At 38.7% G+C, this 16,272-nt stretch overlaps 1 protein-coding gene across 20 annotated transcripts in view; it reads left to right on the top strand.

The window, feature by feature from the left end:
* Positions 1 to 16,272, top strand: part of USP54 (ubiquitin specific peptidase 54) — a 132,830-nt gene that overhangs the window by 55,744 nt on the left and 60,814 nt on the right. For 19 of the 20 annotated variants that reach the window (XM_006052667.4, XM_044942246.2, XM_044942247.2 and 16 more), the window contains one exon: positions 13,935 to 14,789. In XM_006052667.4, the coding sequence (XP_006052729.4) occupies positions 14,643 to 14,789 (147 nt within the window). In that variant the 5' untranslated portion in view covers positions 13,935 to 14,642. Of the gene's footprint in view, positions 1 to 13,041; positions 13,172 to 13,934; positions 14,790 to 16,272 lie in introns of those variants that run through there. The other variant, XM_025284728.3, reaches the window with a different exon arrangement.

The following is a 16,272-nucleotide window of genomic DNA, read 5'->3' as shown; positions in this document are numbered from 1 at the left end:
TACATTCTGTTCTTAGGGAAAATGAGTTTAAAATCCAGTTTTAGTTTTACTTGAAGGAAATTGTAAACTAAATATAATTTATCCATGAATTATAGATAATTTAGAAAATAGAGAAAAGAGGGGAAAAATATGCATCACCCTAACAAGACCCCTGTCCTTTTACATTTACTTTTTCTTGATCTTACAGATTGAAAAACTTTTCTAATAGTTTATTCCAGGTAAATCAAGCTCTGAGAAACAGACTTCTGAACTAATAGAACTTAACCCATTACCTGCTGAACTGTGAGGGTAAACATGGTAAACCCATAGATTTCAAAGAAGTCTTTACTGGACTCTTAAGTTCCCCATGATCACAAACTATTCATCCACCTACACTTGTAAGTGTAGAAAGTTAATCCTCCAAATACCTCTGTTCCCCACTGGGGCCAAGCTTTCATCTCCCTCAGTGAAGTATTTGCATAGTTAAAAAGTTTTTTGTTTTGAACTAATTTGGGACTTACAGAAAAGTTGTAAAGATGGTACAGAGTGTTTTTAGATATCTCTTACTCAGCTTCCTTTAATGTTATCATCTTGTATAACCGTAGTACAATGATGAGAACCAGGAAATTAACATTGGTTCAATACTATTAAGGAAAGACCTTCAAGCTTCACTAGTTTGTTCATCATTATTCTTTATTGAGGATTCTATCTAGGATCTCACATTGCATTTCACTCATTTTTCCTCATTAGTCTCTTCTGTTCTGTAAAAGTTTCTCAGTCTTTCTTTGTCTTTCATAACTCTGACATTTTGGGAGAGTATTAGCCAGTTATTTGGTCAAATGTCCCTCAATTTAGATTTGTCTTTTTTTTTTTTTTTCCTCTCATGATTGAACTGAGATTATAAGGTTTAGTCAAGACTATCACAGAAATGTGTTCTCAATGCATTATTAACACGGGATTCATAATGTCATTATTTATTTTTGCTGGTGATGTTTGACCTGATCACTTGGTTAAGGGCCTCTCTGCCTGGGTTCTTACAGTAAAGTTAAATTCTTTCCTTTGTAGTTAATAAATATCTGGTTGGAGATATTTTGATACTGTCATTTACATGAATGTCATGGAATTCTCTGTGCATGGAATTACTAGTATTACTTAGAGACCTCACTGAACTTCATTTAATGATTATGAAATGAATTTCCTTAGGAGACTTATCCCCTTCCAGGGTACTTGTACCTTATTCCTGGTTTCATCAAAGGACCCTCAGGTTCTGCAGGAGCAAATCCCTCTAGTCTTTAGTGGTGTCAGTCACACTCGTATCCCATTCATAATGAAGTCTCCAGTGCTAATAAGCTATATGTCTCTGAACCCCCTTCACCCCACTGTCTCTTAGGGTGATGGGCTCTTCCTGTGGCCCAGTGTCCTTCCAGGCCTCATTTCTCTTTAGGCATAAGCCAGTTTCATTTCACCAAACATTTGAATGACTGCTTAGGGTTTTTTCAGAAATAGAGGCTAAGAGCAGCTTAGCTGTTTGGTGTGGAATACAGTAGTGGATAGTTAGGGTAGCTGCGTCTGTAGCCTGGTTTAATACTTTGGCCTGAGAAATATGGCAGCACATTATGATGTATTGTGTATACTCATTGTGAAGTAATCATTCTCTGTGTTTTGTTAATACAGAGAAATAAAATGATTTTTTTTCCTGAAGGTCATCAGCTAGAGCTTTATTGCTCTAACGCTGTCAGTCTTGAGCCTTTTAAATTTAGCCCTGCCATTTCTACTCTGTCAACTGTGGATCTGTGGTAGAAATATTACAGTCTGCCTAAGAATGAAAAATCCAAATGTAAACCAGACAGTACAATTTAGGTCTATTTAGTGCTAAGAAAATTGTAAACAATGAATAACATATTAGATGTTTGATTAGTAAAATACAAATTTATTAGTATTACTGAATTCAAAGTAGCTTTTTGAATTAAATATTTTTTCAAGTAACATGTATGATAGAAGCCCATTTTCTGTAATATGATTCAGATTCTGTGGGTCCTGGAGCTTAATATAATTTAGGGGACCCACTTTAAGGAAAACATTTTTTTAAAAATAGAAAATTGAATATTGGGCCTGAGGACCTGTGCAAGAGAGTGCCTTGAAATTTAATCTTCATGGTTTCTTGTTAAGTCTGCTTCTGGATGTGGGAATCTGCAAAAAGTTCGGGACCCACTGTTTTCTGTCATTTCACACAGGGGAAAGGTTTTTACCCTGCCCACAGGAAGTTAGTGTGTTCAGATTGGGAACAATATGGGACATAAAAACTTAGTAACTGCATTTCACTAATAGGTAATAAGATGACACGCTTCCTTCCGAATTTTGGCTTCTAAGCTTCCTTGGAGTATACCTGATGTTAGAGACAGGAAAGTGAGGCAGGCTGTTTTGACTTAGTAAATCCCAGTAGTAATGATGATTTAAAAAGTCTTAAGTAGATTACTTTAAAGTAGATTAAAGATTAAATAAATATAAGAATTTATGTTCAGATTTTTAATTTCTTCATGATTCAACCTTGGTGGTGGTGGTGGTTGTTAAGTGGCTCAGTCATGTCCGACTCTTTGCAACCCCGTGAACTGCAGCCCTTCAGACTTTCCTGTACTTCACTATGTCTTGGGGTTTGCTCCAACTCATGTCCATTGAGTCACCATCTCATCCTTGGTCGCCCCCTTCTCCTTCTGCCCTTAATCTTTCCCAGAATCAGGATCTTTTCCAGTGAGTCACCTCTTCACATCAAGTAGCCAAAGTATTGGAGCTTCAGCTTCAGCATCAGTCCTTCCAATCAATGAACATTCAGGACTGATTTCCTTTAGGATTGACTGGTTTGATCTCCTTGCTGTCCAAGGGACTCTCAAGAGTCTTCTCTAGCACCACAGTTCAAAAGTATCGATTCTTTGGTGCTCAGCCTTCTTTATGGTCTGGCTCTCATCTGTACATGACTACTGGAAAAGCCATAGATATGACTATACAGACCTTTGTTGGCAAAGTGATGTCTCTGCTCTTTAATGTGCTGTTTAGGTTGGTCATACCTTTTCTTCCAAGGAGCAAGCATCTTTTCATGGCTGCAGTCACTGTCTGCAGTGATTTTGGAGTCCAAGAAAATAAAATCTGTCATTGTTTCCACTTTTTCCCCATCTATTTGCCATGAAGTGATGGGACTGGACGCCATGATCTTAGTTTTCTGAATGTTGAGTTTTAAGCCAGCTTTTTCACTCTTCTCTTTCACCCTCATCTAGAGGCAAGAGCAAAGAGTTCCTCTTGGCTTTCTGCCATAATGGTGATGTCATCTGCGTATCTGAGGTTGTTGATATTTCTACTGATAATCTTGATTCCAATTTGTGATTCATCCAGCCTGGCATTTCACATGATGTACTCTGCATGTAAGTTAAATAAGCAGGGTGACAATATACAGCCTTGATGTATTCTTTTCCCAATTTTGAACCATTCCATTGTCCCATGTCTGGTTCTGACTGTTGTTTCTTGACTGTTGCTTCTTGACCTGAGGTTTCTCAGGAGGCAGGTCAGGTGGCCTGGTATTTCTTTAGGAAATTTTCACAGTTTGTTGTGATCCACACAGTCAAAGGCTTTAGTGTAGTCAATGAAGCAGAAGTAGATTTTTTTGTGGAATTCTCTTGCTTTTTCTGTGATCCAGTGGATGTTGGCAATTTGATCTCTGGTTCCTCTGCCTTTTCTAAATCCATCTTGTACATCTTGATGTTGTTGGTTTATGTACTGTTGAAGACTAGCTTGAAGGATACTGAGCATTACCTTGGAAAGCATGTGAAATGAATGCAGTTGTGTGGTCGTTTGAACATTCTTTGGCATTGCCTTTCTTTGGGATTGGAATGAAAACTGACCTTTTTCAGTCCTGTGGCCACTGCTGAGTTTTCCAGATTTGCTGGCATATTGAGTGCAGCACTTTCACAGCATTATCTTTTAGGATTTGAAATAGCTCAACTGGAATTCCATTACCTCCACTAGCTTTGTTTGTAGTGATGCTTCCTAAGGCCCACTTGACTTTGCATTCCAGGAGGTCTGGCTCTAGGTGAGTGACCACAGCATCATGGTTATCCGGATCATTAAAACCTCTTTTTGTATAGTTCTTCTGTGTATCCTTGCCACCTTTTCTTAATCTCTTCTGCTTCTATTAGGTCCTTGCCATTTTTGTCCTTTATTGTGACCATCTCAATGAAATGTTCCCTTGGTATCTCTAATTTTCTTGAAGAAATCTCTTGTCTTTCCTGTTGTATTGTTTTCCTCTACTTCTTTGCATTGTTCACTTAAGAGTGCTTTCTCATCTCTCCTTGCTATTCTTTGGAACTGCATTAGTTGGGTATATCTTTTCCTTTCTCCTTTGCCTTTCCCTTCTCTTTTCTCAGCTATTTGTATGGCCTCCTCAGACAACCCATTTGCTCTGACCAGCGTGTTCTCTTGACAAAACTCTTAGCCTTTGCCCTGCTTCACTTGGTACTCCAAGGCCAAACTTGCTTGTTAGTACAGTTATCTCTTGACTTCCTACTTTGCATTCCAATCCCCTATGATGAAAAGGACATGTTTTTTGGTTTTAATTCTAGAAGGCCTTGTAGGTTTTCATAGAACTGTTCTACTTAGCTTCTTTGGCATTAGTGGTTGGGGCATAGACTGGAATTACTGTGATGTTGAATGGCTTGCTTTGGGAATGAGCTGAGATCATTCTGTTGTTTTTGAAATTGCAACCAAGGTGGACTTCCTTGTGGCCCAGTGGTTAAGACTCTGTGTTCCCGTGGCACACAGCGTAGGTTCAATCCCCAGTCTGGGAAGATCACACATGCCACTGTGGTCCAGGAAGGGGGGAAGAAAAAATATTTGGAGAAGGAAATGGCAACCCACTCCAGTATTCTTGCCTGGAGAATCCCATAGACAGAGGAGCCTGGCAGGCTATAGTCCACGGGGTTGCAAAGAGTCGGACATGACTAAGCGACTTCACTTTCACTTTCACTTTCACTGCATTTTGGACTCTTTTGTTGACTATGATGGCTACTCCATTTCTTCCAAGGGATTCTTGCCTACACTATGATGGCTACTCCATTTCTTCCAAGGGATTCTTGCCCACAGTAGTAGATATAATGACCATCTGAATTAAATTTGCCTGTTGCCATCCATTTTAGTTCACCAAGTACTAAAATGTCGATGTTTACTCTTACCATCTCCTATTTGACCACATCCAATTTACCTTGATTCATGGACCTAACATTCCTCTACATGTATAGAGGTAGTGTAACTCCCAGCACAATCAAAGACATGTAACAGTTTCATCATGCTGGTACTGCCCCTTTGTAATCAACTCTTACCCTCACCTCCAACTTCTGGCAACTACTGGTCTATTTTGACTTTTGAATTTTAATTTTGACTTTTCCAAAATGTCATAAAAGTAAAATTGTATAGCATATGACCTTTTGAGTCTCATCATAGTACATTTGAGATTCATCCGTATTTTTTGTGTGTGTTAGTATTATTACTTTCTATTGTTGAGTTTAATGTATGTATGTACCATTTACTAGTTGAAGAACATTTGGGTTATTTCCAGTTTTCGGTGATTATATATAAAGGCACTGTAAACATTTGTGTAAAGGTTTTTACATAGCATAAGCTTTTATTTCTTTTTGGGTAAAATACCTAGAAATGAGGTTGCTAGTTCAGATGGTAAAAGTTCATTTAAGATTGTATGTAATTGCCAACAGTGTCATTTTGCATTTTTGTCAGCCGTTTGGGAGACTTTCAGTTGCTCTGATTCTTCTTCTCTAGTATTTGTTGTTGTCAGATTTTAAATAACTTCTTTTTGTAGTTTTTGTTTTTAGCTATTTAATATGCTTGTAGTGTGGTTTTAATTCCATCCCCCTAAAGACTAATAATAATGGTAAATATCTTTTTATATGTTTATCTGCTATTTAAGAAAATTGGATAATTTTGCTCATTAAGTTTAGAGTGTTCCATGTATATTTTGGATACAAATCATTTATTCATTATGTTATTTGAAAATATTTTTTAATCTTTGGGTTGTCTTTTCATTCTCTTAATAGTGCCTTTCAAATAATAGAACTTCTTAATTATGATGAAGTCCAGTTCTATGTTTCTTTTTTCTTTTATGAATTGTGCTTTTGTTTTGTATGTACGGAGTCTTTACTTAGCCCAAGGTCACAAAATTTTTGTCTTCTAGAATTTTTATAGTTTTAGGTTTTCATTTAGGACTGTAATCCATTTTGAGTTACTTGTGTATAAAATGTAAGTTATGGGTCAAGGTTCAGTTTTTTTTTTTTTTAATAGGTTTGTCCAGTTGTTCCAACTTCATTTGTTGAAATGACTATCCTTTCTCCTTTGAGTTACCTTTGCACGTGTACTGAAAATCGGTGACATTATTCGTGTCGGCCTGTTTCTGGGCTCTCTGTTTTGTTCCAGCGCTCTGTGTGTCTGTCTTTTCACCAGTACCATATGGTACTGACCAGTGAATGTTCCACCTTGTTTCTTCTGTTTTAAAATTCTTTTGGCTATTATACTTCCCTTGCCTCCATGTAACTTTTAGAATCAGCTGGTTAATTTCTACAAAAAGAAATCTTGCTGGAGTTTTGATTTGAAATTGCATTAAATCGCTGCATGAGTTTGGAATGAATTGGCATCTTAAAACTGAAATGTCCAGTTTACAAACGTCACATGCCTATCCACTTACTTAGGTTTTGTAGTTTTGGGGATATAGAGCTTATATATATTTATGTTTTTACCTGAGTATTTTGTATTTATGGTGGCTCAGTGGTAAAGATAGTATTGTAAGTAGTACTTTAAAGGAATTTCAGTTTCCAGTGTTCATTGCTATTATACAGAAACACAAGTGATTCCTTAAAAAATATTGACTTTGTATTCTGTGCCCTGACTTCACTTATTAGTTCTTAGAGGTTTTTGGGTAGATTTCTTAGGATTTTCAAGTATAGAACATAGTATCTATAAAGATGGTTATTTTATTTCATTATAATCTATATGTTTTTAAAATTTCTTTTTCTTGCCTTGTTTTACATACTAGGACTTCCAGTATGATGTTGAACAGGGGCAGTAAGAGTAGACATCATTACTTTTTGGGGGGACCTAAAAAGGTGGGACTGGTCCTATCAAAAACCTTTTTTAGCTGAATAGCTGACATTGTTCTACTGCTAAGGAACAATTAAAGCTTTCCACTTTTTTTGTGTGTGAAATCACAAGTAAGTAATGAAGTATGTTAAAGAGAAATATTAGTTCAAAAAACTAATTTTATGAATGAATTGGCTAGCAAGAGACAGGAGGCCAGAAAGACTTATGTATTGTAATAGTCTAGTGTTAGTCACTCAGTTGTGTCTGACTCTTTGTGACCCCATTTTACTGTAGCCCACTAGACTCTTCTGTCCATGGGATTCTCCAGGCAAGAGTACTAGAGTGGGTTGCCATTTCCTTCTCCAGGAAGTTGTCCTGACCCAGGAATCGAACCTGGGTCTCCTGCATTGCAGGGCAGATTCTTAACCATCTGAGCCACCAGGAGGGGTAATTGTGGTACCAACTAGGTGATGACAGTGGAAGTGAAAAAGAAGGATCGATGTAAGAGATTTTGAAGGGGTAATTGACAGACCTTACGATGTGGATGCGGAAGGGGGAGAGGAATAGAAAGGCGTCAGAGACTGATAAACAGCCAAGATTTAGAACCTGAGTAATTGGAGATGCCATTAGTTGACAAAGTAGGTGGGGGGAGAATAAGAGGAAGGACTTTTTTGTTGGAGAAAGATGTGACTTCAGATTTCGACATGTTAAACTTGTTTTGAAAGTGAGACAGTATGCACAAAGTTAGTAATTTTGTTTCAGAGTTCATGAGATTTATCATTTATCAGCCATAAGTGATGGTTGAAGTTCTGATGGAAAAGGGGATGAGAACACCGTGGGAAGCACTCTGGACAAGAGCAGGCACAACTGATTTTAACTTTAGGGAATGTTCGCTTTTAAGAAAGCAGCAAAGGAGAGAGAAAATGGACTGTTAGAGGATAGGAGAATCAGTATTCATTTGTCATTCTTTCATTTTTGGTATTCTCTCATTTTCTTTTTAATTCATCCTATGAATTCAGGATTGTGTAAGATCAGGCAGCCAGTGTTAGGTGCTGCAGAAAAGTTAAGAAGACTGAAGCATATCGAAGAGCCAGTAGGTTTTGAAATTAGATTGCTTTTGAAAACAAATGTACCATGGAGTAATATTGTGGTGGTAGAGTGAAGGAACAGTACCATCTTCTGAAGACATTAATGGTGAGCAAGGAAAAGTAGCAATGGTAAATTATTTTACAGAGATGTTTAGCAGTGAAAGGTTGAAAAAAATTTAAGACAGTAGGCATAGGAGTAAATAAGTTCAAGGTGGTGTTTGTTGTTACTTTTTTAAAAAAATAAAGAATATGGGATACCTGTATATGGTTATCTTTAAAGGGGAAAGAGTTCATGAGAATGGAATGTGTGAATAATAATAATAACTAATTTGTATAGGGGTTACTATATTGATATCCTCATAATAAGCAACAAGATATTGTGAATATGGTTTGTAATTTTTTTAAAAATTGGAGTATAATGCCTTTACAATGTTGTGTTAGTTTCTGCTATACAACAAAGTGAATCAGCTATATATGTGTAAGTAAGTAAGTAAAGTCGCTCAGTCGTGTCTGACTCTTTGCGACCCCATGGACTGTAGCCCACCAGGCTTCTCTGTCCATGGGATTCTCCAGGCAAGCATCCTGGAGTGGGTTGCCATTTCCTTCTCCAGGGGATCTTCCTGACCCAGGGATCTAACCTGGATCTCCCGTATTGCAGGCAGACACTTTAACCTCTGAGCCAACAGGGAAGCCCATATGTGTGTGTATATATAAATATATATATATCCCCCCCTATTGAACCTCCCTCCCACCCCCACCCCCAATTCCCAGTTTGTAATTAGTGATGTGTGGAGTTGAGATAACTGTCTGTTGATTTATCAGTGCAAATATAGTTCAGTTCAGTTCAGTTGCTCAGTCGTGTCTGACTCCGTGACCCCATGGATGGCAGCACGCCAGGCCTCCCGGTCCATCACCAACTCCCGGAGCTTGCTCAAACTCATGTCCATCGAGTCGGTGATGCCATCCAGCCATCTCATCCTCTGTCATCCCTTTCTCCTCCTGCCTTCAGTCTTTCCCAGAATCAGGATCTTTTCCAACGAGTCAGCTTTTTGCATCAGGTGGCCAAAGTATTGGAGCTTCAGTTTCAGCATCAGTTCTTCCAATGATTATTCAGGGTTGATCTCCTTTAGGATTGACTGGTTTGATCTCTTTGCAGTCCAGGGGACTCTCAAGAGTCTTCTCCAACACGACAGTTCAAAAGCATCAATCCTTTGATTCTCAGCCTTCTTTATGGTCCAACTCTTACATCCATACATGACTACTGGAAAAACCACAGCTTTGACTATATGGCAAATATAGATTCTTCAGTAAATTATAAGTAAACTGCTCCACAGATGAACAGAAACCAGAAATGTGAGCAAATTTTCTGGTTAAACTCTTTGTATATCTCAGTGTAGTCCAGTTTGACTTCCTATTGTTTGCGTTACTTTTGGCTTTAATCGCTAGTAATGGGGCTACTGTTCCTTCATTAGAAACTGAGATACTTTTCATGGTTTTCTTGTCATTCTTTAGACCTTCTAAAATGTTACCCTATTTCTTGTAACAGACTGAGTTGTTTTTTTTTTCTAATGAGTCAACTCTTCGCATGAGGTGGCCAAAGTAATGAAGTTTCAGCTTTAGCATCATTCCTTCCAAAGAAATCCCAGGGCTGATCTCCTTCAGAATGGACTTTTGGATTGGGGGCAGGAGGAGAAGAGGACGACAGAGGATGAGATGGCTGGATGGCATTACTGACTCGATGGATGTGAGTCTGAGTGAACTCCGGGAGTTGGTGATGGACAGGGAGGCCTGGCGTGTTGCGATTCATGGGGTCGCAAAGAGTTGGACACAACTGAGCAACTGAACTGAACTGAACTGAGTTGTTTACCTTTTCATGTTAATCTTTGTATTTTGAAAATAATTGTAAAATTTAAATGTTTTTTCAAGCACATGGCTCAATAATACTGATATGTACCTTGCTCTGTGTGAGCCCTATTACAGTTCTTTTTGTACAAGTAGAAGACTTATTCCTGTTGGCTTGCAACTTTCTCGTATCCTGATGAGGTGCCCAAACAGAAATTTACTTCTCTATTTTTAGGCACAGCAGTTCACTCATAATTTATTCTTTGTTTTGAAAACTTGCTTGCACATACTTATCATGTTAAATCTCAGTCATTGTGGGAAATAGATATTGTAAAGCTGTTTTATAGACCCAGAAAACAAAGTTCAGGACAGCTACGTTGTTTGGGATTACAGAAAGTAATAAAAATCTGGAAATTGAGCCCGTATTTTCCAACTGCAAGTCTTGTCCTAGTCCTCTTAATAATATCATAATTGTTGTGTGTGTGTGTGCTCAATCACTAAGTCATGTCCAACTCTTTGGACCCCCATGGACTCCAACCCACCAGACTCCTCTGTCCATGGAATTTTCCAGGCAAGAATACTGGAATGGGTTGCCATTTCCAACTCCAGGGGATCTTCCTGACCCAGGGATGAAACCCTTGTCTCTTATGTCTCCTGCATTGGCAAGCGGATTCTTCATCACTGCACCACCTGGGAAGCCCCAATATCATGATTACTTTACATCATTTACTCCTTACAACAACTTGACCTTATATTGTATTTCAAACTCTCCTTTTCATAGAAATAGTATTCCAGCCTTATTTCCTTTTTGGAGAAGGAAATAGCAACCCACTCCAGTATTCTTGCCTGGAGAATTCCATGGATGAGGAGCCTGGTGGGCTATAGTCCATGGGGTCACAGACAGTCAGGTACGACTAAGTGACTTAACACTTATTTCCTTTTAATTTGGCCACATAGCTATACATTTTTTACATTTTCTTATGTAATTTTAAATTGTTTTATTATTTGAAGATATCAGTTCCTTTTCAACTTAAGAAAATAATTAAAAACTTATAAACAAGTTCTACGAAATGGAATAAAGAATTTCCATATACCCTTCAGCCAGATTTATTTATTGGTAACATTTTGCTGTTTTCAGTTTATTATTTTCTCTCTCCTTCTTTCTCCATGTGTATATAAGTATGCACACATACACACAAGTCTTTTTTTCTGAACCATTTCAGAGTAAGTTGCAGACATTATGCTCTTTTACCCCTAAAATACTTCAATATTGCCTAGGAAGTTCTTTTTCTTTTAAAAATTGGTTGTTAGGGACTTCCCTGGTAGACAGTGGATAGGAATCTGCCTGTCAATCCAGGGCTGCTGCTGCTGCAAAGTCACTTCAGTCGTGTCCAACTCTGTGTGACCCCATAGACAGCAGCCCACCAGGCTCCCCCATCCCTGGGATTCTCCAGGCAAGAACACTGGAGTGGGTTGCCATTTCCTTCTCCAGGGCACATGGGTTCAATCCCTGGTCCGGGAAGATTCCACATGCCGCAGAGCAACTAAGCCTGTGTGCTTCAACTGAGCCCACATGCTGTAGCTACTGAAGCCCGTGTGCCTAAAGCCTGTGCTCTACAATAAGAGGAGCCACTGCAGTGAGAAGTTCCAGCGCTGCAACTAGAGCGTAGACCCTGCTCGCCACAACTAGAGAAAAGCCCATGCGCAGCAACGAAGACCCAGTGCAAACAAAAATAATGAAAATACATAAACTGCTAAAAAAAAAAAAAAAAAGAAGAAGGTTGTTAGATAAATCCAAGACTTCCTGGTGGTCTGGTGGTTAAGACTGCATGGGCGAGCACAGGTTCCATCCCTGGTCCAGGAACTGAGATTCCACATGCCGTACAGTGCCTCCCCCACTCCCCCAAAAGTTAGGGCTTTGTGGGTAGAATTCTTTATTTACTTTCTCATGTATGTTTCGTAGATGGATTATATTGTTTGGTGCAAGACCTGCGATTTAATTGAAATATTTTGTCTTCAGTGTTTCTTTGGACCGTTTGTTACTGCCCCTCTTGGCTTTGTTCTTTTTGGCTCTCACCTCTGGTTTCTGACACACCTAATTCAAGTGTGAGAGCTTTTTGCCTTACCCTACATAGGCCATTCAGAGCCTGAGAATCTTTTTCTGCTACTGCCTTTTTTCCCTTTGCTCCCTGAACTCACGGGTGTGTATCATAGGGCAGGCTGAGTTTCAGTGAGCTCCTCACGTGGATCCTGCTGCCAAGTTCTTTTGGCTTTGAGCAGAGTGGAGGCTTGGTCCTTGTCATTCCTTTGCAGCAGTTAAGCTGAAGGAATGCTGCATGGCTTGTTGGAAATTGCTTAGTGGCCTCCGGTGGGGTGTGTATGAGGGTGTGTGTAGAGAGTTGAGGGTCTTGTAGTCTGTGTGGGAGAACGTGGGATCTTTCCTGGTGCTGTGTGCTAATCATCAGGCAGTATTTATTGAGCGCTTCCTTATGACTAGCACTGTGTTAGGAGCTTTTGGAATAATATAATAAAATGTATAAGTAAGTCACAGTAAGTAGTCAAACAAAACTAGGTCTCCCACTTACCAACTTTGATTTGAGCAAGTTAATGTCTTTAAGCTTCCCTTTACACTTCTGTAAAATGGAACTATTAATACCTACTGATTGGGCTGTTATGAAGATTGAGTAAAGAATGTGGGTATTGTTTAGCACATGTCTGACACTAGCTAGTATTCCATTTCATACAGTCATGGTCAGGATATATGACTGACACCATATAAAACAAAGAGTAATAAAAACAAATAGAGAATAATATGACACTATAATATATAATCAAATACTTTAATTGTGACCTGTGGATTATAAATAGTCTGGGAATTTAGAGAAGGGAAAGAACATTCTTGTGCAACCATTTAATATTCCTGTGCCTCAGCTTTTCCACTGAACACACTATAGGTAGTGCTAGGTGATCTGAGAAGGATGAAACTGTTATAGCATTTTTGGTTTTTTAGGTCATCCATATGATGGTGAGAAGGAAAGGAGAAGCTTGGGCAACTGTTAGAAGCCAAATTTAATATTTAACATTCTCAATTTTTTCCTTATGTGGACCTGGCGGCCTTATAGGAGAACTTAAAGGTGAATATTAGAAGCATTTTCTTCCAAGGAAATTTTTGCCTCTTGCTTCTTTGGCATTTTAATTAGTTGAAGATTATTGTTGGTTAATGGATGGCCTCTGATGGTGACTGCCTTGGATATAATCTGAGGATTAAGTGATTTGTAACCCAAATTATCTCTCTGATCCTCTGGCAAAAAAAATGTAACATACAAACAAACAGGGCAGAAGAAGATTTCGTTTTTTTGGACTGAATATTAAGGACATATAGTTTACTCACCATGAGGGTTTCTCTGGGATGGGACATCTTTACTCAGTAAAGTGATAACATGCCCCTCCCACCTTTAAATAGGCTTTTATAGCCACGGGCATGTAAAACACCTTTAAAATTTTCTGTACTCAAAACATCCAAAAGAAACTGTTTCAACTTCCCAGTTTGGTATGTGTTTACTTGGTAATTTTTTTCTTAGCCTGGTTGTGGAAAGTTCTCATTGGAGTTTTATATTTGTCCAGATCAACTTTCTTCTCCTAGAAAATTTGAGAGAAGTCTCCTGTGAAAGTAAGGCTGCTCACACCTTTTCCCCCTGCCTGTTGAGTGGTTCTCCTTTTTGTTGTTGTTGGGCTTATTTTTTTGGTTGGGGGAGGGCTATGTATTGTTTGCCAAGGTTTCAAGTTTATAGTGCGAGGTGAGGCAACGTTGATCTTGGCAGAACAGCACAAAGCTAGTAGAGTCATTAAGTGACGCAAGCTTTTGATTTTTTTTTTTTTTTTTTCTTTCTGTTAAAGCTCTCTGGCACAGCTGGCTAGTCTGGTCACAGAGGAAAAGAGAAGAGATTTTCTGAAGTTGTGGATGGAATAATAGAAGATGTTTGGGACATATTAAAGAACAGCAGCAGAGCAACAACAGCAGAAACTCCATGTATTTCAAACAAACTTCTTAGCTTTCTGAAATCTATGTCAGTTGCTTAGAACCTGGGTTTTTACTTCAAAGGATGATGGGACAATGGGACAGGGCAGTAGAAGGCAAGGAGAGTTGTGCTGGATTCCTGGTTGTCTGTCTGCCTCTCCTTCCAGTTGGGAAAATCTTCAATCCACAGGAAGCATTATAAACAAGCCTAAAGAACACACTCTACCCTGATCCTGGATTCTGTTGGAGTTGAGGATTACAGCCACTTCACCAGAATTTTATGGAGTCGGTTCAAGAAAAATAGAAGGAAGCGATACTTAAGGATTTCTCTGTTTGAATTTGTCCTGTGCCATGTTAAATTTTAGGCATTATTTGGAACAAGTTGAGGACAGCTCTGGCTTGTGGATCTAAGGATGCCTGAGTTTCTTGAGCTACCTATATGATGTTTGAAAGGTTGTAAATTCAAAGTCCTTCAACATAAATTTGTTAAATTCTGGATTCTCTTTATATTAAGGGCTTCAACAAAGACTAAGGACTCCCCCAAAGATACAGAATATTCTCTTGTTTTCAGCTAAATGTGAACAGTAATGTCTTGGAAGAGAAATTATTTTTCAGGGGGCCGTGGTAGTGTCCAGGGGATGTTTGCTCCTCGAAGCTCAACCTCCATAGCTCCCAGCAAAGGCCTCAGCAATGAGCCAGGACAAAACAGCTGCTTCCTCAACAGTGCCTTGCAGGTAAGGATAATTTCTTTTTGGTGAACTTCAACTTTCAGTTGCTGATGCTGTATTTCTGATTACTTTTTAAAATCTAATACTTGATAGTCTCTGTTTGAGATCAGCAGCTTAAGATCATTTTTTTAAGTTCATCTCTGTGATCATAGGCAAGTCACTTTATCTGTTTGAGTCTCAATTACCTGATTTGTAAAAGAGATTAATAATGATAATAGAAATGAAAACTAACTAAAGGGAGGTACATGGACTAGATCGTACTACTTGCTTAGTGACTTTTTTCCTGAACAGTCTCTACTGTTTCTTTTTTTTTCCATTTGAGACTAAGGTGTCTCATCACCCTAGTTGCTTTCCTCCAGTCTAGAAAGCAAAATTCTTTCCATAAGTCAAAGATTTTCAGGTATGTTATTCTTGTCTCATAATATTCAGGCTCTCAGCATACTCACTGATTGGGGTCCAGTCTTTGTCCACTTCTTTGTCTCCTTCCTCTGAGCTCTCCTGTAGTATCTGATTAGATATGCTTACACAGAGCTGGTAGAAAATAGATTCCCCTAAGTTGATTATCTACTCTAAATTTTCCCTTTTGGTTTTGCTTGCCACGTTGCTGCTGCTGCTGCTAAGTCGCTTCAGTTGTGTCCGACTCTGTGCGTCCCCACAGATGGAAGCCCACCAGGCTCCTCTGTCCATGGGATTCTCCAGGCAAGAACACTGGAGTGGGTTGCCATTTCCTTCTCCATTGCATGAAAGTGAAAAGTCAAAGTGAAGTCGCTCAGTCGTGTCCGACTCTTAGCGACCCCATGGACTGCAGCCTACCAGGCTCCTCCGTCCATGGGATTTTCCAGGCTATGTTAGCCTTCTCAAAACCCCGGTGCTTACTGTCTGTCTGTCTGCCCTGGCCAATCAGGGCCATAGTGTGATAGGTTCATCCCTCTCAGTCTAACTTTCAAGTGATAACTTTCCCCTTTCTCTCCTCTTCAGAGTAAAAGTAAATCTTAAGATAAATATGCTTGGGTTAAGTATTAATTAGCTTTACACCTCAGATATATGAGAAAATAAGTTGTTATGAGAGAAAAAAAGACATGACAATGTATTTGGTATAAAAAGCACTGGACTTAAGAATTAGGAGACCTAGGTCCGAGTTTTAGCCTTTCTTTAGACTAGCCTTGTGACTTTGTACAGGTAATAGTATTTTCGTTTTCTCACTTGTAGTTCAAGAATCTTGTCAAGCTTATTTACTTGCTTATTTTGTATTATGAATTTTCATGCACACAACAACCAGGCTCAACAGTGATTAACATTTACCAGTCTTAGTTCATTCATTGCCACTACTCAATTATAGAACATATAATTTATCTACATATACATATTTCTATTTTTATACTTGAAGACGTTGATAGTTTTGGAGTGCCTATTATAATCTTGTTACAAGTTAAAAATAATTGTTTCTATGAGCTAATATTCTAACTTTTATGGTATGAAAGCTATGTTC

Source organism: Bubalus bubalis, chromosome 4 (genome assembly GCF_019923935.1).
Source record: "Bubalus bubalis isolate 160015118507 breed Murrah chromosome 4, NDDB_SH_1, whole genome shotgun sequence".
NCBI lineage: Eukaryota > Metazoa > Chordata > Mammalia > Artiodactyla > Bovidae > Bubalus > Bubalus bubalis.
Note: the sequence above shows the minus strand (reverse complement) of the source record. Positions and strands in the feature narration are given on the sequence as shown.